Raw genomic sequence first — 23,589 nt, 5'->3', positions numbered from 1 at the left:
GGCCAACACAGCAAAAAATCCACTCTTTGCATAAACTTGATGTAATTGTCAATAAAAGCCTTATACTTCAGTACACGACAGAAACAACTGACAAAAAAAGAAGAAACCGCAAACTTGCTGTTTGTTGTGAAAACCAGTAACCAGTGTCATTCTGCAGTGTGTATGTATAGTAGGGTGTAGGGTGTGTGGTTTATGGTGTAGGATGTGTTTTGAGGACACTCACCAAGGTAGGGGATACAGGAGGTCATGCTCTGATTGCTGATGTAATCTCGCAGGCGTTTGTAATTGTCCTCTTTGGCCATGAGGAACTCCAGCCTCTCAAACGCAGCCTTATCCTTGCGGCTTAGGAGCTGAGGAGACACATAAACACACACAGACGTACTCAGCTGCACATTTTGGGCTCCAGACAACTTTTTGTGAATCTGCGTTACTGAAATGATTATTGCAGTTCTTCTGAACCTAATCCTCTCTACTGTCAAGTGAAATCACAGATTCTATTCAAATGGCCATACAGTATAGATGTATTATCGATTGTAAAAACCAGTTTGCATGGTGGTTGTGTGTTTGTAGAGTGGCCATAAGTTAGAATTTTCTTGTTATTCTCTTGGAGAAGAGCGGGTTGTTGGCTCCTCTGTGAAACATTCCAGTTAGGTAAGAAGAGAAAAATGCTGCAGTCCTGCCAGAGACAGACGGCATTGTGGGATATTAGGGTGGTGGTTGAGGAAAAGTGAGCAGTAACATCATCTCTGATGCTGCAATGATCACACCCAGACAGCAGCTTGGGGCATGAGCAGGACAATCACAGAACAAGTGCTGTTCTTATGACTCGTAAATGGGGCAGTAGTGGCCTAGCGTGTGAGAGGACACATGTTGTTGTGTCACCGTGTGCTGTGCTTGCACAATGACAGTCACTTCACTTTCAACATAGTGGAACCGATACTCACTGCCCAGGTCTTGGTGAGTCTGAAAATGGGGGCGCTCTGCAAACCGGAAACCACCGCCATCACAGCATGGAGGTTATTCATGTCACACAGTTTCTGAAGGGCCACAACACATGGGTTACAGAGGAACACAAATACACACACAAATGTGAAAGCCACTGCAAACATCATTGCGGCGTCTGTCCCCTTGCTGCAGGAGATCTTCCAGAAGCACAGCATCAGTAAGGCCTGCAGCAGTTTAATAATCATCTATTGTACTTCTAGTTTAATATCTTGTACTTTACTCTGGTTTTATTACATTCTTTTGTTACGGTGTAAAGTGGAGCTACGTTGCTCAGTGGACTGTACAGTATATAGCAGAGATGAATATAAAGTTAACTAATGGTGGTACCTTGGCTGTCCTGATGTAGAGGCTCAGAACTTCAGCTCTAATCTTCAGCGTCTGGGCATGAAGAACCTCCCGAACCACCCAGAAACTGGTCTAAACACGCACAGCAAACACAAAAAAAGGAAACAAAAATCAATCCCCCAGTACTACAGCACCACCCAACTGGGACATCCAGAGTGGCTCCTCGTGCCGATGACATTCACAAGGTGGATAAGTGTGTGTGTGATACTGTACCTGATTGAACCGACGAGTGAAGGCCACTACATTGGGTGCTAAGCTGTGTTTCTCTTTCTTGTTCCAGCCACAACTTGACAGTTCCTGTTCAACACACACACACACACACTCACAGTAAATTAGAAGCAGATTAAAAACTCATTCTCAGATCACATCACGGCCAATGTGATCTGATGATGTGAATATGTAGAAGATGCGTCCAGAACAAACAGTAAAACCGGTCCAGCAGATGGTTCCAACCAGAAGGTTGAAGTGGTGCAGAACACCATCCTCAGAAGCCTCTATGCAGGAAGCTAGTGTGAGTAGCAGAGGTAGAAGTCTTAAATAAACCAGAGGAGCGTGAGTGTGTGTGTGTGTGTGTGTATATAGAACATTTGGAGTAGAGAAGAGCGGCATGTATTGTACAGTTGTCCTGATCCATTGCTGATAAATGAATTAGTCTTCATGTAGATCTTGCCTTGGTTCGTTTCAAACCAAGTACCTGATCTGAAGCGAACTGGTTACCCAACAGCAGCGTCTCGCCTCATCACATCACACCAGTGGCGAGACGGAGCAGCAGGTCCTCTCATCCAGAGACGCCAGAGAGGAAAACCCAAATGAGCTGAGAGGAGCTTATGCAGCAAAATCCATCCCACACACGCAGCATAAATCTAATCTTTATAACAACTGTACTGTACGACACACGGCACTAAACTCCTCCCCTCAGAGAAAGGTCAACATCATCAAACGTGGTGACTGCTTCTTCTCAAGCTCCAGCATGCCTACACCAAGTGAGTGTGTGTGTGTGGTTTTATTAGACCTGTGGTCAGACAGGGTTTACAGATGTTTATACGCTGCTGAGATTTATGAACAGAAAGAAAAACACATTAAACCATAAAATTCACACAACTGAGACGCTCAGAGTCCTGTAACTCGACGCACGTCACTTACTGTTGTGAGTGTGTGTGTGACCAAGTTGTAGGTAATCAGTAGGGGTGTGACAGTACCGGTAGCATTGCGGGCGAGTGGGTGGAGCCAGAACAGTAATTGGACATTGGCCTGTTAAGCCGAAAGCACCCAATTCGAAATGAAATCCCGTGGTCCAGAGGGGCGTTTTGGACCAGTTTTCTACAGAGAACCGTTGTACCCCTACTGATCAGGTAAGATGAAGCCTGACTAGACCTGTCAGCACCAGTTCTGCCCCCTGCTCACAGACCCAAGGTTCAGCTGTAGACTCACCTCTGGCTGGACCGCTCTGAACACCGGCGCGTCCATGAGAGTGATCTGACCCTGCAAAAATCATAAACTTGTTTTAGACTATAAGCACAGCCTTAAAGTCCAACGTAACTTGTGTAATTATATATTAGAGGTGTGAAACTGCACTCGTCTCATGATTTGATTATCAATGCTTCGATATGGAGGCTTTCAGACCGAACGTGGCACACGCCGAGCTCACCGCAGGGCATGGTTCTCTAAACTCTCAGTAAGACGATAATGTTGCGTTTTAGATCTCTCAGAGATTGTTAAGATCAGGCTTTTCTCTATTCCCAATTCATGTTTCGAAGTATCAGAAAAAACACTTTGATTCTATTGGTCACACGAAAATGTCACGGCGTGCAGTGCAACATATTACAATGTTGACCATGGTGCGAGAACAAGACGCAGGGAGAAACTCCTACCCGAAAAGAAGAGATCAGCAATAATCATAAATCTGTTTTAGACTATAAGCACAGCCTTAAAGTCCAAAACAGTGTGTGTTGATCACACACACACACACACACACACACCCAGACCGATATCATATATGTGTGTGTGTGTATATATACCAATCTGGGTGGACTATGAATAATCGGTAGCCTGAGGGACGCTCTGTAGATGGTAGGACGATGAAGTCTGACCCCTGGTGGACTGTGTGAGTAACACAAGTCTCGGTTCTAATCCAGTTAATTTTTTTTTTTTTTTTTTACACACTACCAGACAAAAGTTTGGTCGCTGCTCCTTTTGAAATTCTGTGATTACAGTAAAAGCTGTAAGGCTTTGGAGAAACACAAATGTTAAACTTTCTGCCTTGATCATTATTTTTTGTTTATAACTTAACCTCATGTGTGTTATTTCATAGTTTTCTGTTCTATAACGTAAGAAATGCAGGACCTATACATTAGTAGGGGCTTCCAGACTTTTTACGGGTAGTGCATAAAACACACTATCCGTAAATGAAAATGAAAATCACATACAAGGGTTTCAAATTCCACACATTTTATTTCTTCTGTTAAACAGTATTTGTACCTCATTGTGTGTAACGGACCCTTTTTCCCAACATGTTTAATTTAAACGTCAGAGGAAATGAAGGCCAAACAGCATCAATTATTACTGAGGAAAATCTGACCCACTTCTTATCTAGTCCTTTTCCCACACACACACACACACACACACTCACTGCATACTCCTCCGGGGTGACCTTGAGCACATCGAAGACAACGGCGTCGAAGCTCTTCTTCAGCTCGGAGGAGCCCTTCTCACTGAGAGACTCGGAGCTGCTGCTTTTCTGGACAGGAGAGACCAGACGGAGTCGGAACTGAACTAAGTCCTCATGAACAGCAGAACTGGGCCAGAGGTTGAGCTCTTACCTCCGGGGAAGTAACGGTGAAGGTGGAGATGCTTGATTGGCCATTGGGGACGTCCATCATTCCCAAACCATCTGTCCCTAACCAAGGAGCTTCATCATGTACCACATGGATCACTAGACACACACACACACACACACACACATTTCATTTATATATAAAGAGATTATAAAGCATTGTACCCTTGGCTGCCACCTTTTGCTTGATTTGAAGTATCTCTCACACTAGTCAGGAGACAATATCAGGCAAAAGTTTGGACGCCCTTACACTGTGGTGGTTATGGAGAATAAGATGGAGGCATTATGAAGAATCCAATTTAAGAAGCCTTTTTGCATTCATGGCTGCATTGTTCACTATTGTAATCAGCAATGTCCCCTTCATGAGATGCTCATTAACACGAGTGAGAAAGCGTTCGGCATAAGATGGTTCTTATGGTAGTTTAGAGACGCAAATATTCAACTTTCTTTTATTACATAACCGCACGTATGTTATTTCATATCCCTGCGTCTCCAGTTTGGTTCTATAATGTGACAAAGTGCAAGACCCATGTATAAGTAGGGGCATCCAGACTTTTGACTGGTAGTGTATTTGTCAGTAAAACACAAAAACTTGGTCAGAAAACCAAAGTGACTGCCACTGTTCTAATCTGGGGTCACCAGGTCACCTGAAGTACTTCTCAAACCCCTGTCCTGATGACATTAGTCAGCGTCAGACCAGCTCATGAGTCAAATCTGGGTCCCTGAAGATTGGGAACACCTGACATCACTCACACACACACACACACACACACCTGTTTGTCAGATGATCATTGTGTCTGAGCTCCTCCACCAGCCACATGCGTTAATACCTGTTAATAAAGAGAGTCTTTGTTATTATCATCATCATCATCATCACTACTGCTACTAGATATGACCGTACACAACATAGCAACACTGAAGAAGAGAAATGTGACAGGCGGAGCCTGTAGTTTAGGTGTGGAACTGCGGCGTAACTCTTTACTCATCAGATGACATCAGAACTTCACAGCAGCAACTTTAGATATTGTAAACGCGCCCAATCGCAGCACTGACCGCCAACAGCCACTGGAGGGCATCACACACATACCAGGCAAGGAATGTGGATAAAAGATCAATATGAATGACGACTTTCTGAATAATTCTGTACTGGTCTATAGAACATTTGGTGTCTTGACGTTGGCCTCTGAGTGTGTGTGCGCAAATAAACTGAAAAACCGGAGTGACTCCCACCCCTGTAGGCTGATCTGTTTTTTTGTGCTTCCTCTCCAACAAGTTCCAACAGGAGACGAGCACAACACTTCTCACACACACACACACACACACACACACACACACACACACATTTGAGAGAGCTAGACAGAGACTGAACACAGAAACGGAAAATCTGATCTCATCTTCAGACTCCCTGGCAGGAAGCATGTGAGAAGAATGCTGCTGTTTATTTATAAAAGAAAAGATGCTTTCTGGAAGGAGGGAGAGCAGTGGGAGACTTACAGGCATGAGACCGGCACAGGCGGGCACAGACGCAGATGGTCAGTTCAGCTGCTGCCAGCTCCAAGGTTGAGACTCCGCCCGACAGTCTCACCTGTGCCCCGCCCACTTCCCACCCCTCAGTCTGGTGCCTCAGACGCCAGGTGGGAGTCAGAGAGGACAAGAGAAGAGAGAGGAACATTCTCCACCTTCACACACACATCTTAATGAAGCATTTATCAACCTTTTCCTCATTCACTGGGGGGTGATGTGATTGCATGTGTGAGAGACACAGTGTGAGAGAGAGAGAGAGAGAGGGAGAGAGAGGGAGAGAGAGGGAGAGCTATAAAAAGCCAAGGTCACTGCACACCAGGCTGCTGGAAACTGATTAGGAGGCTGGAATTTGACAAATGGGGCCCAGAGGAACCCAGAGTGTTCAGCAGGAGACGGATGGACGGTCCATCCGAGTGTGTGAGCGCGCGGTGAACAGACTGCTGATGAGGTGGTCTCACACACCTGCTGCTATCCTAACAGCTGTTCTGGGGTCAGCTGCCTCCGTCCCTCTCTGAGTGGCCGTGGGATGAAGAACAGCTGCCGTGACTGACTTGGGTCACGTCTGGGCTAATTCAGGGCCATCAGAGGGGCCGCCCACATCCAGCACTGCTCCTCCCACCACTGCCCAGCAGAGGTGTGATCCTTCACGATTTGATTACGATGATCAATGCATCCAATAAAATCTGACATTACTTCACATGTTGCTTTCAAATGCAAGACTTAGGTCTAGTTTACCCATGTGAACACTTTGATTCGCTCCAATGAGCAGAAAAATAAACAGTGAGTTGAGCTCAGCACAATGCTTTTGCCAAGAGGATCAGCGCAAAAAATATATATATATTAATAAAAAATAGGCTTGGTTTTCTAAACTCTGGAAAGGGACCAGCGCTGTGTTGTAGATATCTGGACACTCGATTAAAAGATTAATCTCAACACACACACCGGCCAGCTCCTCCTCCCCACACCTCCCAGCTCCTACACCGGGGCCTAGCAGTTAAGGAAGCGGCCCCGTAATCAGAAGGTTGCCGGTTCCGTGCCCACACACTGGCGCCTGTCATGGCTGCCCACTGTTCACTCAGGGTGATGGGTTAAATCCTGAGGATAAATTTCACTGTTAAATACACTGCTGTGCATCACATTTACTTCACTATTACAGGAGGTCAGGCCTCCTGTGAGAAGCAGGAGTTCACACAGGAAGAAGCAACCTGCCGGACCGAGGGTGACAACTGCTGCAGCCGTCACTTCGCCACAAGCATGACTGCACCGACACAAAAGAGACGGTCACTGCTACGGAACAGGCACACAGCAGGAAGAGACGATGCTTTATTAATTGCTATAAACTAATTTGTTTTAATATGATTTTCAAATGGCTGGATCATCATCATCATCATCTGAACACTGAAGTTCATTTGAAGCTAATTTCCCTGAAAAGTTTTGTTGACGAAATTGTGTGTGCAGAGCTGGGCGATAAGGCCAAAAAATTGCTCGCTGTATACGTTCCCATATTGAAAGATTAGATCAGGACACTGTATACTGTTGCACTGACAATCTACGTTGGATCTTGAGACGTTTTTCCCACCAGAGATAGCAAACAGTTTATTATTAACCTATAAAACCATGGCTATCGCGGCCCTCCTTGGCTCCATTTTCAGCAATTCCACTGTTTTCTAGCTTTACACAGTGAGCAAACATCAGGTACTTCAGCCGCCTGCGTTGCATCCATTGTCCAGGAACTCAGCAGTCCAGACACCCCAACCCGCAGAACCTGTGGTCGGAGTTGAATTGCGGTTTATAATTTCATTTTTTGGGGGCTCTCTCCCTCTGGCATGACACTCCACTGAACCCATAACAGTTCAGTTTTCAAAGTTACTTCGTAACCGAGAAGTTTAATAAAAGCCTGTGTCGAAGTCTTTTGAAGTGAAACGGAGCGACATGCTGGAACCTGACATAACATAAGTACAGACACAGACACACACAAACACACGTTGAGACAGTGCACATCAACAAAAAGCACCGTGACTCATAGTGGCAGTTTTCACAGCGACGCCTGCAGAAGATTCCCCTCAAGACATGCCACACAACGTCACATCATGTCACGTGGCCGTCGACCTGATCAGAGAGCAGACAAACTCGGTCCAGCTTTGCTCTGAATTAAGCGGTTCCCTTCCAGGCTGTGCACGTACAACACAGTGCAATACACTAAATCCTCAAAAAATAAAAAACGTGAACTCCTGGACGTGAATCTACAGTAATCATGTGATCCAGTCTTCTCCCCTAAATGTAAAAACTGTAAAATAAAGATGATTCTAATTCTGACTGGAAAAAAAAAAAACTCGCCAAGGTGCCACTGAGCAAAGCACCATCGCCCACGCACAGCTCAATCAATCAATCACACATGAAAACAAGAAAATGGAACTCGGTATGCCCCCCAAGCACCAACACATGCGTGAAAACAATTTTATCACATCACTTCAACCATCAACCACTTCAACCAGGGTGGTAGTAGCCTAGCGGGTAACACACTCGCCTATGAACCAGAAGACTCAGGTTCAAACCCCGCTTACTACCATTGTGTCCCTGAGCAAGACACTTAACCCTAAGTTGCTCCAGGGGGGGACTGTCCCTGTAAATACTGATTGTAAGTCGCTCTGGATAAGGGCGTCTGGTAAATACCGTAAATGTAAATCATCAAATTTGTCCTCCTCCTCTCCCTGCGGAATACAAAACAATTGTGTGTGGCTGTTCGGACGGATGGACAGACACACACACACACACATACAAAATCGAGCCTGTTTTCCTGTGTGAAGAGCAGAGACAGGAAGCTCCACAGCTCCCAAACATTCATTTCAAACAGATAAATACAGGAGAGACTTTGTTCAGAGCCCTGATGCCCCTCCCCCATGGCCGTGGCCCGCTTCCCTTAGCCATCTCTTCACAAAGAGGAACACAGAAAGTCCCAGAAGACCCAGGACAGGCAGCAGGACCACCACAGACATCAAGACATTCTTTCAGCACTCTATATAAAATATACGTAATGTGTGCGTGTATATATAAGAAACAGGCCCTGGACGCCACCCACCCCTCCTCCCAAGTGTGTGGGAGGAGAATGGAACAGAGTGTCCAAAACTGTACCAGACAGACAGACAGACACACACACCCCGCAGACTGTACTATCTGCACACTGACAGCCACTGACAGTCCCAGTCTCAAGAGGTCAGAGTTCACAGAGACACCCACGGTAGAGATTAGTGCTGCACGATTAATCTAATCGCAATCGTAATCGCAATGTCAGTCTGTGCGATTACATGAACGCAAAAAGATGCGATTTAAATGATTCGTACATGGATTGGATCGGCAACATATCCGATCCGTTCTCTCATTCTCTCAAAGTTTGCGAGTCTCACTTCAGTCGGATGTGACGTATTTGGTCACATGACTTTCGATTCGGAGACATGGTTAGACGCCGCATGACGCGCTGCATCGTATGTCAACGTCGCCGCCATATAGCGATAGGCTCTGCTGTGGCGTGAAGCATATACATGTCTATGGAGAGAAGTGCATAAAAATGCCTCACTCTTGTGCTGCTTGGGGCTGTACAAACCGCTGTACGCTCCAAACCAGGGATTACATTTCATAGGTAAGGCTGGACAATTGTTTTTAATATATTTGGCCATTATAAAATCCCCGTTTTATAAGTCTTAACCTTAGCTAAGATAGGCTAAGCTAGCGAAGCTATGCATTCCTGTGTTCAAGTCAGCCTCCAAACAACGATTTGGCTAAATGTAGGCATTAACTATTTAGACTGTTCTTAGCTGTTTAGTTAACTTTTCTCAAACTTTGAAGGTTTCCTACAGAAATTCACCTCTGTTTACAAATCTTAACCTTAGCTAAGCTAGCAAAGCTATGCATCCCTGTGTTCAAGTCAGCCTCCAAACAACGTTTTGGTTAAACGTAAGAACTATAATACGGGATTTTATAATGGCCAAATATAATCAAAACCGTTGTTTAGCCTTACCAGGGTTTGTCGTTCGACAGTAATGTAAAAGAGTTTTTTGTGATTTATTTAATTTTGTAGAATATTGTATTTTGAAAGCACTGGGCATTTCAGTTTATAAATAGTTTGTATGTTTATCATATCGCAATATTGATCTCAATAATCGCAATATGTCTTTTTCCCCAAATCGTGCAGCCCTAGTAGAGATTATACCTGACACACACCCACACACCATGGATCTGACCATGGAGGAACATTCCGAGGCTGCACATGAATTTCAGAGGAGGCCACCTAATGCTGCCTTGGTTCTTCATCATCGTCGTATTCACAATACTACTGGTTCAGTAGTCACATCCCATCATACAACACTGCAGAAAAGGATCAAATAACTTCCAGTCATCATCAGAGGAAGAATCATGACACGGAATGGCTCTGACACTCAGAGGGAATCTGGTTCCAGGTCGCGTCTCCGTGGAGACGCAGCGCCGTTTCAGGAGGAGTCGGCGCTGCACTTTTTACACCCACCGCCACACCAAACAGATGTGAAGGCAGAAACACACACAACACTGATGTAACCTCATCAGATACCAGATTCATGAAGGGTAGAAAAACTAACTTCCTAACATGAAATAAACATTTCTTTGCTTAAATTACGATGATTAGAGAAATTTTCCATGAATCCAGATATGAACATTAAATTGTAGCTTTATATCCTCAGATCATCGTCTTTTTTTTTTTTTTTTTTTTTATTACAGCATTTACCAGACGCCCTTATCCAGAGCAACTTACAATCAGAAGTTACAGGGACAGTCCCCCCCGGAGACACTCAGGGTTAAGTGTCTTGCTCAGGGACACAATGGTAGTAAGTGGGATTTGAACCTGGGTCTCCTGTTTCATAGGCGAGATTGTGAAGACAATGTGGTAGGGTGGTAGTAGCCTAGCGGGTAACAATCACAGGGTCTGCACAGCTTCGGCTATTTTCGTGATTGAAACCAGGCTGTAGGCCAGGAAACCTGCGTAACTTCACTGGCCTTGACATCACGCGGCAGGGGATTACAGCTCAGCCAGACACTCCGATAAACACCGAACACACACCGGACGACAGAATCCATCCATCCAGAAGCTCACGGCACCGGCTGCTCCAGACACGGACGTTCTCCATCCAGTGCTGAACACCCCATGGCCACAGCTCACAGTCGCCTCAGGTCAAAAGGTCAAACCTGCATAACAGACTAGAGGAGGGTTACTGGAAGAGGTTTGTTGGAAGCCTGAGACCGAAATGGATGCACGAGCAGAAAACAAGGGAGTAGCGGCGGACCCGTAACCGGCGGTTAAAATCCCGAACAGCCAAGGTGCCACTGAGGCACTGTCCTCACACTCTGCTGCCCGGGCGCCTTTCACGGCTTCCCACCACTCACCAAGGGTGACTGTTAAATACAGGGTGGGCCATTTATATAGATACACCTTAAAAAAAGGGGAATGGTTGGTGACATTGAATAGTTTTCTTGTGAAATTACCAATAAATTTGATGTGTCACATGGCCCTCTTCCGATTGAAAAAAAAAAAACAAAAGTTGGATCCAAGATGACCCACTTCAAAATGGCCACTATGGTCACCACCCATTTTGAAAGGTTTGCCCCCTCACATATACTAATGTGCCACAAACAGGACGTTAATATCACCAACATTCCCATTTTCTTAAGGTGTATCCATATAAATGGCCCACCCTGTACATTCCGTTGTGTGCACCGTGTGCTGTGCTGCAGGGTTTCACAATCACATCACTCTGCAACCGACCTTCAACCAACACAGCTCAAGTAGCCAGTAGCCGAACTGCAACCACTGAAATATATTTCTACACCACATAACTCCACCTGTACCGTGGATTTAGACCAATATAGTGCAATGCAAACAAAAATGCACCAACAAAGACAGATAGAGACATTTCAAGTCAAGCGCCATGATGGCTTTTGGATAAAAGCTATTCCTAAGGTGGCTTGTTCTGTCTTTCATTACCCAATATCTCCTGCCTGATGGCAGAAGCTGGAACTGTCAGTGTCCAGGGTGGGATTTACCCTTTGTAATGTCTGTTGCCTTTTCTCACACTCAAGAGGTGTTCGTTTGCTCCAGGGTGGGGAGGGCGCAGCCAATAAAATCCTGACCCCGTGGAGGGCAAAATTGTCCGAAATACACAGATTTACATGAACACGCAAAGAACAGAACAAAACCTATGAATAACTAACTTAAACCAGACAGTTTTTTCAAATGATATCACAGTTACATTTACAAATCGGTAGTGACAGGGACAGTCCCCCTGGAGACACTCAGGGTTAAGTGTCTTGCTCAGGGACTCAATGGTAGTAAGTGGGTTTTGAACCTGGGTTCACACTAGAGTTTCAGTCAAATGTTTCCAAATAAAAAAATAAAAAAATAATCGCAACGTGGTCAAAATGATCGGAAAGTCTTGTCCTGTGCAGACATCGACAACCAATGAATGATCTCTACACACACACACACACAAACTGGACTGTGTACGTGAAACAGAAGAGAAGCAAATGGAGGCCTGGTGGGGACTTCACTGAGGCCTTGAAGGATGTGGTTTTTTGACCATGGGGATGAGGAGAGGCGGGTGGAGTTTACCATGATGGACAGGAGGAGCGATGGGCTGACTTGGAACAAAAACTAGGAGCGCTAGTGGAAGAACACCCTGGAAGAGCCACTGGCTTGTCTTCCGATGTGGAAGCATGTGAAATATTTTTAAAATCTTTTCAGAGTAATGGCGTGAGCTCTGCATTCATGTTATTTACTTATGTTATTTGTGGGCGTTACCAAGTCAATCTTGAAAGTATAATAATCAGCCAATCATCTTTCACCAGTTAAAAAACAAACAGAGCCCGATGGCGTGTTGAAAGTGTCCCCTATTTAATCGTTCGTATTATATTTTATTTTAATTACAACGGTAATAAGAAACGAGGGGGACATTAATACGTCAATGACTTTACGAAGATTACTACAATGAAGACGGTGGCTGCGTGGGCGGTTCTCCCTCCAGGTGCCCAGCGGACCTCTGGGCGGGATGTCGCCCGTCTCCGGAGGCCACAGGCCGGGACGCGGTGCCGCCAGGTCACGCGGGGATTAAGGGCAGCTCGTCGCCGAGCACAGAGCCGCTGAATGCCGGCCTACCCGAGCGACGCGTCCGCCGGGGGGGAAAAAAACACGCGAGCGGTGACCGCAGGACGCGGGACGGAACACCGCGACTTTTAACCCGAACGTGTCCGGTCCCGGTCGCGGTCTCGGCCTCGGGTGCACGCCTGCTGCCGCCCTCCCGCCCGCTAATCCCTGCCGGGGCAGCTAGTGCGGCTAGCGGCGTTAGCCGCGCCCACAGGTCCGCCGTTCGCCAGGAATTGGAAGATAAAGCGCCGCTCACCTCTTCCACCGCCGCGGTGAACGGACGCGGGGACCGTGGAATCCAGCCCACGCCGCGGGAGGGACGCCGGATTCGGCAGGAGGAGCAGCGGCGAGCCGGGCGCCGCTTTCACTCGGCGCGCCGCGAGGATCTGGGGGGGCGGAGCTCCGGCGCGACCGGAGCCGACAGGTGGCGGCCGGAGGGGCGGGGCCCCGGTCGCCGGTCAACGGACCACGTGCCGAAGCGCTTATTTATATATATATATGTATATATATATATATATGAAAAAGCGAAATTTCCCACCTGGATTTATCCACGTTCTTGGAGAATGTTTCTATTCCCACCCCGCACGTCGCCACGTGTGCGGTGCTGACGTCTGGATCCCGCCTTGAATTTGAACTTACGGACTTAATCGTAGGGGGTCAGCATTTACACATGAATGGGAATTCCTTTTTCATAGGATAATAAATTATGGGAAATTATCGAAACCTGTGCATTCTGTGCATTTTGAAAGAATACGGCGCCACCTGGCGGCGAAGCGAGAGAACGGTAGACATTACAGTAACTTGTTCAGACAGGACAACGCATCACCATAATTATCCACAAGATTCGTTTTATTTATGCTGAACAGGGCATTACACCATACTTCCAAACTTCTGTTACATTTGAATAAAACTGGAGAAACCAGTGAAACGCCTCCCCCTTACTCTCCGAACTTCAACTGGCGCTCCTTCTGCTGTCCATGCAGCTCTCTGGCTCTGTTCTTCAGATCTTCTGCCTTTTGATCATCTTGAGCCGTCCCATCACCCAGTTTGAACATGCGACTGGCATTCGCGCAGCCCCACACATGTCCGAGCTCACATGCCCGCACGGCGTATTTCAGTGCCAGTGGCATGTTCTTCTCCAGACCGGGAGAGCCCTGGATGTACAGTGTACTCAGGTTGAAGCAGCTGGGGGCAAATCCCCCTGCACAGGCCCTCTCATAGTACTGTCTGGCCGCGCCGGCGTCTGGACCTCCCTCCATCGCCCGTCCATCGTGGGCCAGCAGTCCCACGTTATGGCAGGCGTCCACCGATTTCCTACCTCCACTGTTGCAGGAGCGGACAAAGCAGGAGTAGGCGGTTTTCAGGCACTCGGCCACGCCACCTGCAGAAGCAGACCACAGTCAGAATCAGGATGCACGCGCATGCGAGGGACTGTGGACAGTCCTGCTACCTTTTCCACTGACGTGGTAAGATCCGAGTTTATAGCAGCTCTCGCCGTGGCCGTGCACCTCGCAGTTGTGCTTCAGCACCTGGGCGGTCGCCTCGAAGTTCCTTTTCACCCCCTCCAGGTAATCAGCCAGCCGATGGCAGCCTAGAAGTCGAGCAGAGGCATGTACTGAAATCCAGGAAACTTTCACCAGCTAGAAATCTAATTAAACTCAATCAGAAATGACATCAATTAAATAAGATCATGTACATTACCCAGTAAATTAAATACAAGCATGCACATAATCCCCTTTTAAATAAAACCAGGTGTCCCTAAATTAAATAAAATCATGTACGTTATACCAAAAAGAAATGACCAGATTTCAGCACCCCCGGTGCGGGACAGCGCAGCGACTTCTTACCTTCCGGGTCTTTCTGCCGGTAGCACTGGTAGCTGTACTCCACTCCTAAATTATCCAAGAACTGCTTCACTTCCTTTTCGTCCTCAAAATTAATCAGTCCAGCCATTTCCGTGCGAAGAGTTCCCCCTCCCCGAACTGCAAAACGGATCTAAAGTGTCCCAAGGCGCACGTGTCCTGCTGGCCACGGGTGACCTTGGTGCAAACCGCGCAGACGAGCGGAGGGTTTCTGAACAGCAGCGAAGATTAAATAAAACAATTCTTCTTGATAAAAACGCAACACAACGCGCGAATGTTCGATCAGCGCCAAAAGAAAGCCATGAAGACTTAACTCCTGAGGTTGCCAGCTAGGTTTTTGCAAACTACTTCCGACTTTCCTAATCCGATCCACCCCGGATTCCGTCTAGCACTGATCTGGGAACAGTGAATTTTATTCCAGCATCGAGGTGACATTCATCAACACCAAACACGATCTGACCCAGGATCAGTCACGTCTTCGACGATTGATCGCTTGATTCTTCTCACATAATTTCTTCATTCCGGAATGTAAAAAACACCAACAACTCAATAACGAGGCTCTAGAAAACTCGTGTGCGTGTAAATACGCTAAATTCTACTGAATAACCGTCTTCGCCGTACATTACGCGGTTGATGACGCACTTCCGGTTCGGAACTGTTCCGTGTGAGGTGAGAGCGGCGGCCGTTTCCTGCGTCTCCAAAACAAACCCCGAGCTGCGGAGCTGCTCCGTCTCTCCAGGGAACATGAAGATCACGGCGTTAGTCCCGCTGTAAACCGGCTTTGGTGGGTCTCGTCCCAGTCCGTGTCGGGTTCCGTCCGGGTTCCACGCACATATCTGCGTCTCTGCCGCATTTGAAGAACGATGGTGAGTACTCGGTGCCGTGCTGCCTTGAAACCTATTTCACTTTTTACCAATCAGTCTTTATTTATATGGCGCTTTTTACAATGTACATTGTCACAAAGCGCCTAGCAAATAGAACCGTGTCCAAAGTCCGAGGTGAGCAAGCCAGAGGCAACATTGGCAAGGAAAAAACCTTGAGAGGAACCCAGACTCAGCAAGGAGAACCCATCCTCCTCTGGTCAGCACTGGATTACAATGAAATACATCCAGAAAATGATGGCGTGAATGTTTTTGCTGTCCACTTTTGTATAATGAATTTAGCATCCAGGTAGCGTGTTAGAGTCCCAGCAGGTGACTATCAGATGGGGTCAGCACATGGTACATGATCACTCAGAACCAGGAAACCCCAGGCAGGACACACCGTCCACAGTGGGGTGGATGGTGAAGGATAGGGAAAGAGAAGAGTGAGTTAGTGAAGCGTTCACAACTAATGAAAATAACTGAACAGAGAGCTACACATTTCTGGCAGCATCGGTAACTATCTGTGTTACTGGTGAGGAGGGGGGAGCTGTTAAAGGCTAGACTGTATAAGAAGGTTAGCCCGGATTGAAATACTGATACCTAAATACTCTTGTCACGCCACAGAAATCATGACTGATCTGGTTTTTATTTGACCTCTGGAACGATATTTCTAGCGGTTAAGGAAGCGGCCCTGTATCAGAAGGTTGCCGGTTCGAATCACGATCCGCCAAGGTGCCACTGAGCAAAGCACCGTCCCCACACACTGCTCCCCTGGCGCATGTCATGGCTGCCCACTGCTCACTCAGGGTGATGGGTAAAATGCAGAGTACAAATTTCACTCTGTGCACCGTGTGCTGTGCAGCTGTGTATCACAAGTGACAATCACTTCACTTTAAAGTTAAAGTTTTTCTTAAAATATCTCAGTATTTAATGATAACCCGGGTCCTGTTCCAGGACGAGGCGTCTCCTGCATCCCTGACTGATCTCTGCCTGTCCCTGCTGAGCTCCAAACTCTCGCTGTTCTGCACCAAGCGGCCCGATGGCTCCCTGAGTCTCCGGGAATCCATGTTTTTCCCGCAGGAGCTGGCGGACCAGTTGCTATGTAAAATGGCCTCTGAAGGTGAGCATGGTCCTGTGATTCCTTTTTGGCACGACTGAGGAGCGCTTACATTTTTCGGTCCCCTTGCCTTTCTGTCCCCGTCTCAGGACTGTTAAACGACAGCACAGTCGGAATCTTCCGCAGCTGCCAGCAACTGCGGCTCCGTCGAGCCTGCATCCGTACCGCACGCATCTCTGCCGAGGCCTTCCAACGCACGCTGTGTCCCCACCGGCTCCTGGAGCTCGACGCTTCCCGGGTCAACGCCGACCTGACCATCGCCGACATCCTGCGCGGATTAGCCTCCAACAAGGATCTGCAGGAGAGCCTGCAGAGGCTGGTGCTGAGCGGCCTGACCATGTCGTCCCTGGAGGAGCCGGCGTGCCGCTGCTTCAGCGCCCTGCGGGGCCTGCGCTCCCTCAGCGTGGCCAACGTGGACTTCTACGACTCGGGCCTGGCGGACGTGTGCGCCCTGCTGCGCCTGGAGAGCCTGGACATCTCCAACACGTCCGTCACCAACCTCACGCCACTGCTGGGCCTGCGCTCGCGCCTGCGCTGCCTCACCATGCACCAGCTGAAGAGGCTGGAGATGACCACCGCGCAGCTGCTCTCGGTCCTCAGCCAGGTAACCATCATCTCATGCGCATCTCGTGCTCGTGTTCTCGCTGGTGGTGACGGGAGGGCCTGTTTGTGTGGTTTCTCTGGTGAAGCTGGAGGGTCTGCAGCACCTGGACATTTCAGACGATAAGCAGTTCACCTCAGACATAGCCCGGCAGCTGCTGGAGAGGCCAGGAATCCTCCCGGTGCTGGTGTCGTTGGATGTGTCCGGCAGGAAGCAGGTCACCGACGCGGCGGTCAAGGCCTTCGTGGAGGAGCGGCCAGGGATGACCTTCGTAGGGCTGCTGGCTACCGACGCAGGATTTTCAGACTTCCTGTCAGGAGAAGGAAGCTTAAAGGTGTGAAATGAGAATCTTCTTCTGTACGCAGATACGGTGTACAAAAACGCACACATCCTTTCAGATGTGATACAGAGCAGCGCAGCACACGGTGCACACAGTGAAATTTGTCCACTGCATTTAACCCATCACCCTTGGTGAGCAGTGGCCAGCCATGACAGGCGCCCGGGGAGCAGTGTGTGGGGACGGTGCTTTGCTCAGTGGCACCTTGGCGGATCGGGATTTGAACCGGCAACCTTCTGATTACGGGGCCGCTTCCTTAACCACCACTGCCCCAAAATCTTACAAACCTTCCCTGACCAGGAATCAAACCCACGCCGAATCCTAACCACTAGACCACCAGGGACCTTTTCGATAGTATTAGTATAGTATATAGTATAAGTATAGTATATAGTTTAGTATTAGTATAGTATTGAGACAACAGTAAAAGTTTTCTGCTGGTTTCCTGCGTGCTGCCTGCAGGTGACTGGTGAGGCCAACGAGACCCAGATCTGCGAGGCTCTGCGCCGCTACAGCGAGAGGGAAGGCTTCGTACGGGAGGCGCTCTTCCACCTCTTCAGCCTCACGCACATAATGGAGAAACCGCGGCCAGACATCCTGAAGGTAGCGCCTCACTTCTCCACCCGCCCGCTCGCTCGCTCCTCCTCTCTCGGCCCCCTTACTCCCGCCTCCTGTCTCTCGCCTGCAGCTGGTGCTGCTGGGGATGAAGAACCATCCCACCACGCTGAACGTCCAGCTGGCGGCCAGCGCCTGCGTCTTTAATCTGACCAAGCAGGACCTGGCCCTGGGCATGCCCGTACGTCTGCTGGGCACCGTCACCCAGCTGCTGCTGGAAGCCATGAAGACCTTCCCCAACCACCAGCAGGTAGGAAGCTCCTCCGCTCACCGGTCGCCACGCGGCCGGGCAGGACGTGACGACCGTCTCCTGTGTTGCAGCTGCAGAAGAACTGCCTGCTGTCTCTCTGCAGTGACCGCATCCTGCAGGAAGTCCCCTTCAACAGGTGTGGCCGCGGTGCTGGTGGGCGGTGCCACTTGCTGTGTGTGAATGGGCGATTTATGGTGAGGTCTGTGTATGTGTCTCAGGTTTGAAGCTGCCAAGCTGGTCATGCAGTGGCTGTGTAACCACGAGGACCAGAATATGCAGAGGATGGCCGTCGCCATAATATCCATCCTGGCTGCCAAGGTGGGAGGAAAGGTGGCGCCGCTGCCAGGAGTAACACTGTTCTGCCACAGTGTTCTTCCTGATCTCCTTTTTACTCCGGCCTCTCTGTTCCCGCAGTTATCTACAGAGCAGACAGCGCAGCTGGGAGCGGAACTCTTCATCGTGAAGGTGAGGAGCCGGCTGGAGCCCATCACGAGAAGCTGATCTTCAACTTCATGTTTCTTCGTGTTCTCTTCTGTCTTCAGCAACTCCTCCACATTGTGCGACAGAAGACGTCACAGGTGACCGTAGACGCCACCCTGAAGTTCACGCTGAGCGCGCTCTGGAACTTAACGGATGAATCGCCCACCACCTGCAGGCATTTCATAGAGAACCAGGGACTGGAGTTGTTCATAAAAGTGCTTGAGGTACAGACACGTGCAGAACCCTCCTCAAACAGAACCTGCAGAACATGGAACAATCACGTCTTTCACGTTTCTCCACAGTCCTTTCCGTCTGAAGCCTCCATCCAGCAGAAGGTTCTGGGGTTACTGGTGAGCCGGTTCATCATTATTTCCCTCCTGCTAAGGGAACAATTTCCATGTTCTGCTTTTGTTAGAACACCTGTATGTGTGTGTGTGTGTGTGTGTGTGTGTATGTGTATGTGTAGAATAATATAGCCGAGGTGGGGGGGCTTCATTCGGAGCTGATGGATCAGCGCTTCCTCAACCACATCAGCTCCCTGCTGCACAACTCCGAGGTGGAGGTCAGTTACTTCGCCGCTGGGATTCTGGCCCACCTCACGTCCAGAGGAGAGACTGTGTGGACCCTGGACCTGCCGCTACGCTCCATTCTGCAGGAACAGCTGGTGTGTCTGTGTATACTGGTGCATCCTAACGAATTTGGTTACATAATTTGAACCGTACATCCCTATTGGATTATTTGAATGTTCCATAAGATAAATGTCCAGCTTCTGAAAAGAATCTCTATTTCCTGTCAGTGCTTGATTGGAGGGTTAGCATTAAGATTTGTGAGATGCACTGTGGTGAGTTTATAACTTCTGAGTTTGGTTTGGTTCCCACAGCACTCTGCGATACTGCAGTGGCCGACGCCCGAATGCGAGATGGTGGCCTACAGGTAGGTCCAGTGAACATAACGTCTGTTAAAAATCCCACCTGGTTATATATGACTGACCCTACATCCTGCATCCCTGCTGTTTTAGGTATTCTGGAGAACTTAGTCACATTTTCAGGTTATAATACTGCAGCATGTGATCATCAACAGTCCGAGTTACCCTTTCATTTTAATCCATCGGGGCTTAAATACCTAGGTATTAATGTGACTTGTTCTCTATATGGTCTTACAGCTAATTTACATTTTTTTTACATTTTACATAGGAATTATCCAGAGCGACTTACAATCAGTAGTTACAGGGACAGTCCCCCCCTGGAGCAATTTAGGGTTAAGTGCCTTGTTCAGGGACACAATGGTAGTAAGTGGGATTTGAGGCGAGTGTGTTACCCACTAGGCTACTGCCACCTAATTTCACTCCATTTATCTCAAGGATTACATCTGATATTCAAAGATGAGGTAACCTCCCCCATTCATTAATTGGTTAGCGTAATGTTGTTAAAATAAATATCCTACCAAAATCTCAGTTTTTATTTGAATCAATTCCCCAAAACAATTTTTTACCTCACTGGACCAGATAATGTTCTCTTTCATCTGGTGAGGGAAGCTACTTAGGTTTCGTAAAACTTTACCACAGAGGACTTTCAATACCTATCTTCCTAGCCTACAATTGTGCTCCTCATATTACTAAACAAGGGTTCTCAATCTCAGGCTGGGTTAATAACATAATTATTAACAGTTCTTTAACTTCAATGGGTTCTTCTGAACATAAACCATCCTGAATATGAATGACATATAGAAGAACATGAACGGTTCTTCTGAACATGGCTTCTCTTGCCTACTTATTGCTTCTACTTTTTTGTGCTTGAAGTTCTTTTACTATTGCATGAATATCATGCCATTACTTACAGTAGAAAGTACCGGGATAGTGTGCGCAACAAAACTGGACAGAACTGCAACCATACTGTTCATTGTCCACCTAGACAGTGAGACAACATTATGGATTTTTTTTATATATATAAAAAAAACTACGGGACACCACTATGTATGTGTTTTTTTTTTTTTTAGATCCACTCCCCTCAATTGTCAACGGAACATCGGTGTTGTTATTAATCAGATAATTAATTTGCAGATTCATCATGATAACAAAGCATCTGCATTGATTTCAAGTCAAACATGCTTTTTTCAATCAAGTAATGAGTAGTAATTTTATGATGGCCTCTCCATTGTTGTTGTGAAATTTTTCTCTGCTTGCACCAAAAAGGAACCTTCCACATAAAACACGATGAAAAGTGGGGGGAAGTTATTTTCCAAAAAGACCCCTCCACTAAACTCATCTGGACGCATCTTGGTGTGAACTAGAGTTATTATCCATCTCACTATGGGCTCTCTATTACCCGTCTGTTTCACTTTTTAAACTTAAAATTTTGTTGCCAAGTGTTTCCCTATTTTTATTTTGTGAAGTAATTGTCATTGTGAAACACAGAGCTGCAACGGTGCTTTCAACCATCACCCTTAGCGAATAGTGGGCGGTCATGACTGGCGCCCGGGGAGCAGTGTGTGGGGAAGGTGGCACCTCGGCGAATCAAACCTTCTGATTATTGGTCCATTTACTTACCCGCCAGGCCACCATTTCCCCTCTTTACCATGAGAACAACTGTGGGAAACCATGCTATAATTTAATCTCAAAGTTGTCTGGTATTATCCTGTCTTTTAGCAACCACTCAGATGTTAATCCTGAGTGTACATGGGAAGGGGAATTGGGAATACAAATACATGAGGAGTCCTGGGAACAGCCCATAGAGAACGTGCGATCTACCCTGTCTTGTGCTCGTCTTGGACTTAAGGTCATATACAGGGGCGTAAATCTCGACTGATCGAAGTCTCATCTGTTTCCAGAAGTGGAAGACAAATGTGACGAGACAATTGCCCTAGAGGATTACTGTACGGGTTATTTTAGTACTGTGTCATCTGTTCTTGGGGTAATTCTCCAACCTTGTCCTCTGATTGCTATATTTGGGATTCCCGATTGCTCGCTTGCACTTTACTCAAAAGGATATTATAGCTTTCACGTCCCTGTTGGCAAGACGTGTATTGTTGTTGCGGACTTCCATTGGACATTTCTTTCCTGTTTTACTAATTTAGAGGTACTACCTGATTGAATACCTGTCTGTTATACACAATAATATGTATGTAGTGTGGTTGTGTTGAGCCAAATGGGGACAGGGGGGTTGTTCAATGGGTATATGGTACTTTTGAAAGTGGAAGTATTGTATTGCATTTTTTTTTTTTTTTTTTTTATTTATATATATATATATATATATATATATTTATTTGGCCAAAAAAAAAATCCTACTGTGTGTCTCCACCTCCAGGTCGTTTAACCCCTTCTTCCCCCTGCTGGAGTGTTACCAGACGCCGGGTGTGCAGTTGTGGGCCGCCTGGGCCATGCAGCACGTCTGCAGCAAGAATGGTAAAATGGTTACAAATACAGACATAAAGTGTGTGTGTGTGTGTGTGTGTGTGTGTTAATTGAGTGGGTTGTGACCCATCAGCGGGTCGGTACTGCAGCATGCTGCTGGATGAAGGCGGTCTGCAGCAGTTGGAGACAGTGAGTAACCATCCAGAAACTCACATAGATGTCCGGAGGTTGACTGAGAGCATCCTGGAGAGCCTGCAGAAACACCAAGCGCGGACTGGACACCCAGCTACACCGCTGTAGCATTGGTACACACACACACATACACACACACGCGTCTCAGGAGTTTACTGATCTACTCATCCATCATCTCCATCTGCCCCATCTACAGAAGCTGCAGATCAGTGATTTGAGCAAACCAGATGGCAAGATGCCAAACATCAGGCAGCGATGGAGCTTCGCTGTGGTGTGTGTGTGTGTGTGTGTGTGTGTGTGCGTGCTGTTGCATATTAGGGCTGCATTAGGAGGTGAGTGAACTGCCCTCCTCTGTCAGGAACACAGGAAATAGAGAAACTTCTGCATTACTTTGCACATGTTGCCCAGATATGTTATTTATTATCATGTCTTTTATTTACTGGTACAGTCATTGTTGTTTTTATGGTTTTTATTTTACAACAGTGTGACTGAGGAGAGGCAGAAATAAACTTGACTGTGCGTGTGTGGAAAGAAGTAGATATACCTTTACCTGTGTGTGTGTGTTCAGTATGGTGAACAGCATGACATGTGTATGTGTTGTGTATGGAGGTGTACATTTTCCCCTGGAGGAATCCTCCGATTCTCTCAGCTACGTCTCTGAGGGGTGGGAACGTCAGAGCGCGAGCTGAAGTGTGCCTGCAGGTACAGAGGATCATGGGATATTAGGATTCTTATGAAACGATTGACACGCTGATCCACGTCGATGTCTGCTGCTCCAACTATGCAACTTGTGCTCTTCCAGCTCGTCCTTCATTTATGTCCTGCATGATGCCACGAGGAACTGCTCACCGTCAACGAGACGCAGAAATGACATTTTACCCTCCTGTACAATTATAATGCCCCAACTCTACTGTACAGTATCACCACTTTCAGAGATTCAAAGCCGTGGATGTTCTGTTTCTATAACTTGGCTCATTCATGTTTCTTATGATTAATATTCTTTAAGAGATTCTGCCTTGTCTTGTATCCCGTTCACAATTTCAACACTACACAA

The 23,589-nt window shown here is 47.3% G+C and overlaps 3 protein-coding genes across 5 annotated transcripts in view; 1 reads left to right on the top strand and 2 right to left on the bottom strand.

The window, feature by feature from the left end:
- Positions 1-13,261, bottom strand: part of ralgps2 (Ral GEF with PH domain and SH3 binding motif 2) — a 34,662-nt gene extending 21,401 nt beyond the window's left edge. For all 3 annotated transcript variants that reach the window (XR_003743154.1, XM_028961297.1, XM_028961298.1), the window contains exons 1-9: positions 13,129-13,261; positions 4,957-5,013; positions 4,170-4,282; positions 3,980-4,087; positions 2,782-2,832; positions 1,564-1,647; positions 1,333-1,422; positions 945-1,037; positions 224-350 (exon numbers count right to left, since the gene is read on the bottom strand). Coding sequence is in view for 2 of the 3 variants with exons in the window: in XM_028961297.1 (XP_028817130.1) it covers positions 224-350; positions 945-1,037; positions 1,333-1,422; positions 1,564-1,647; positions 2,782-2,832; positions 3,980-4,087; positions 4,170-4,229 (613 nt within the window). In the remaining variant the exon portion in view is untranslated. The remainder of the gene's footprint in view (positions 1-223; positions 351-944; positions 1,038-1,332; positions 1,423-1,563; positions 1,648-2,781; positions 2,833-3,979; positions 4,088-4,169; positions 4,283-4,956; positions 5,014-13,128) is intronic.
- A 442-nt stretch (positions 13,262-13,703) lies between these two features.
- coa7 (cytochrome c oxidase assembly factor 7) lies at positions 13,704-15,588 on the bottom strand. The gene is made up of 3 exons (XM_028961812.1): positions 14,720-15,588; positions 14,323-14,463; positions 13,704-14,253 (listed from the first exon to the last, which is right to left on the bottom strand). The coding sequence occupies exons 1-3, from the start codon at positions 14,823-14,825 to the stop codon at positions 13,811-13,813; spliced, it is 690 nt and encodes a 229-aa protein (XP_028817645.1). The 5' UTR covers positions 14,826-15,588; the 3' UTR covers positions 13,704-13,810.
- On the top strand, positions 15,379-23,545 carry zyg11 (zyg-11 family member, cell cycle regulator). The gene is made up of 16 exons (XM_028961809.1): positions 15,379-15,600; positions 16,552-16,717; positions 16,804-17,318; positions 17,404-17,649; positions 18,112-18,252; positions 18,338-18,514; positions 18,586-18,650; positions 18,733-18,832; positions 18,929-18,979; positions 19,057-19,218; positions 19,297-19,344; positions 19,461-19,658; positions 19,875-19,927; positions 22,297-22,394; positions 22,477-22,648; positions 22,732-23,545. Exons 1-15 carry the CDS (start codon positions 15,598-15,600, stop codon positions 22,641-22,643), a joined length of 2,190 nt encoding a protein of 729 aa, XP_028817642.1. The 5' UTR covers positions 15,379-15,597; the 3' UTR covers positions 22,644-22,648; positions 22,732-23,545.
- The last annotated feature ends 44 nt before the right edge of the window (positions 23,546-23,589 follow it).

The sequence above is a fragment of the Denticeps clupeoides genome, chromosome 19, assembly GCF_900700375.1.
Source record: "Denticeps clupeoides chromosome 19, fDenClu1.1, whole genome shotgun sequence".
NCBI lineage: Eukaryota > Metazoa > Chordata > Actinopteri > Clupeiformes > Denticipitidae > Denticeps > Denticeps clupeoides.
This window is presented reverse-complemented; position numbering and strand designations above follow the sequence as displayed.

Coding starts and splice junctions, on each gene's coding strand:
- zyg11 (XM_028961809.1), top strand. Junction 19,659..19,874: donor CCATTCTGCAGGAACAGCTG/GTGTGTCTGTGT, acceptor TGGTTCCCACAG/CACTCTGCGATACTGCAGTG. Junction 19,928..22,296: donor TGCGAGATGGTGGCCTACAG/GTAGGTCCAGTG, acceptor CTCCACCTCCAG/GTCGTTTAACCCCTTCTTCC.
- coa7 (XM_028961812.1), bottom strand. CDS start 14,825: ATGGCTGGACTGATTAATTTTGAGGACGAAAAGGAAGTGAAGCAGTTC. Junction 14,464..14,719: donor CCGGCAGAAAGACCCGGAAG/GTAAGAAGTCGC, acceptor CTCGACTTCTAG/GCTGCCATCGGCTGGCTGAT. Junction 14,254..14,322: donor TTACCACGTCAGTGGAAAAG/GTAGCAGGACTG, acceptor CTGCTTCTGCAG/GTGGCGTGGCCGAGTGCCTG.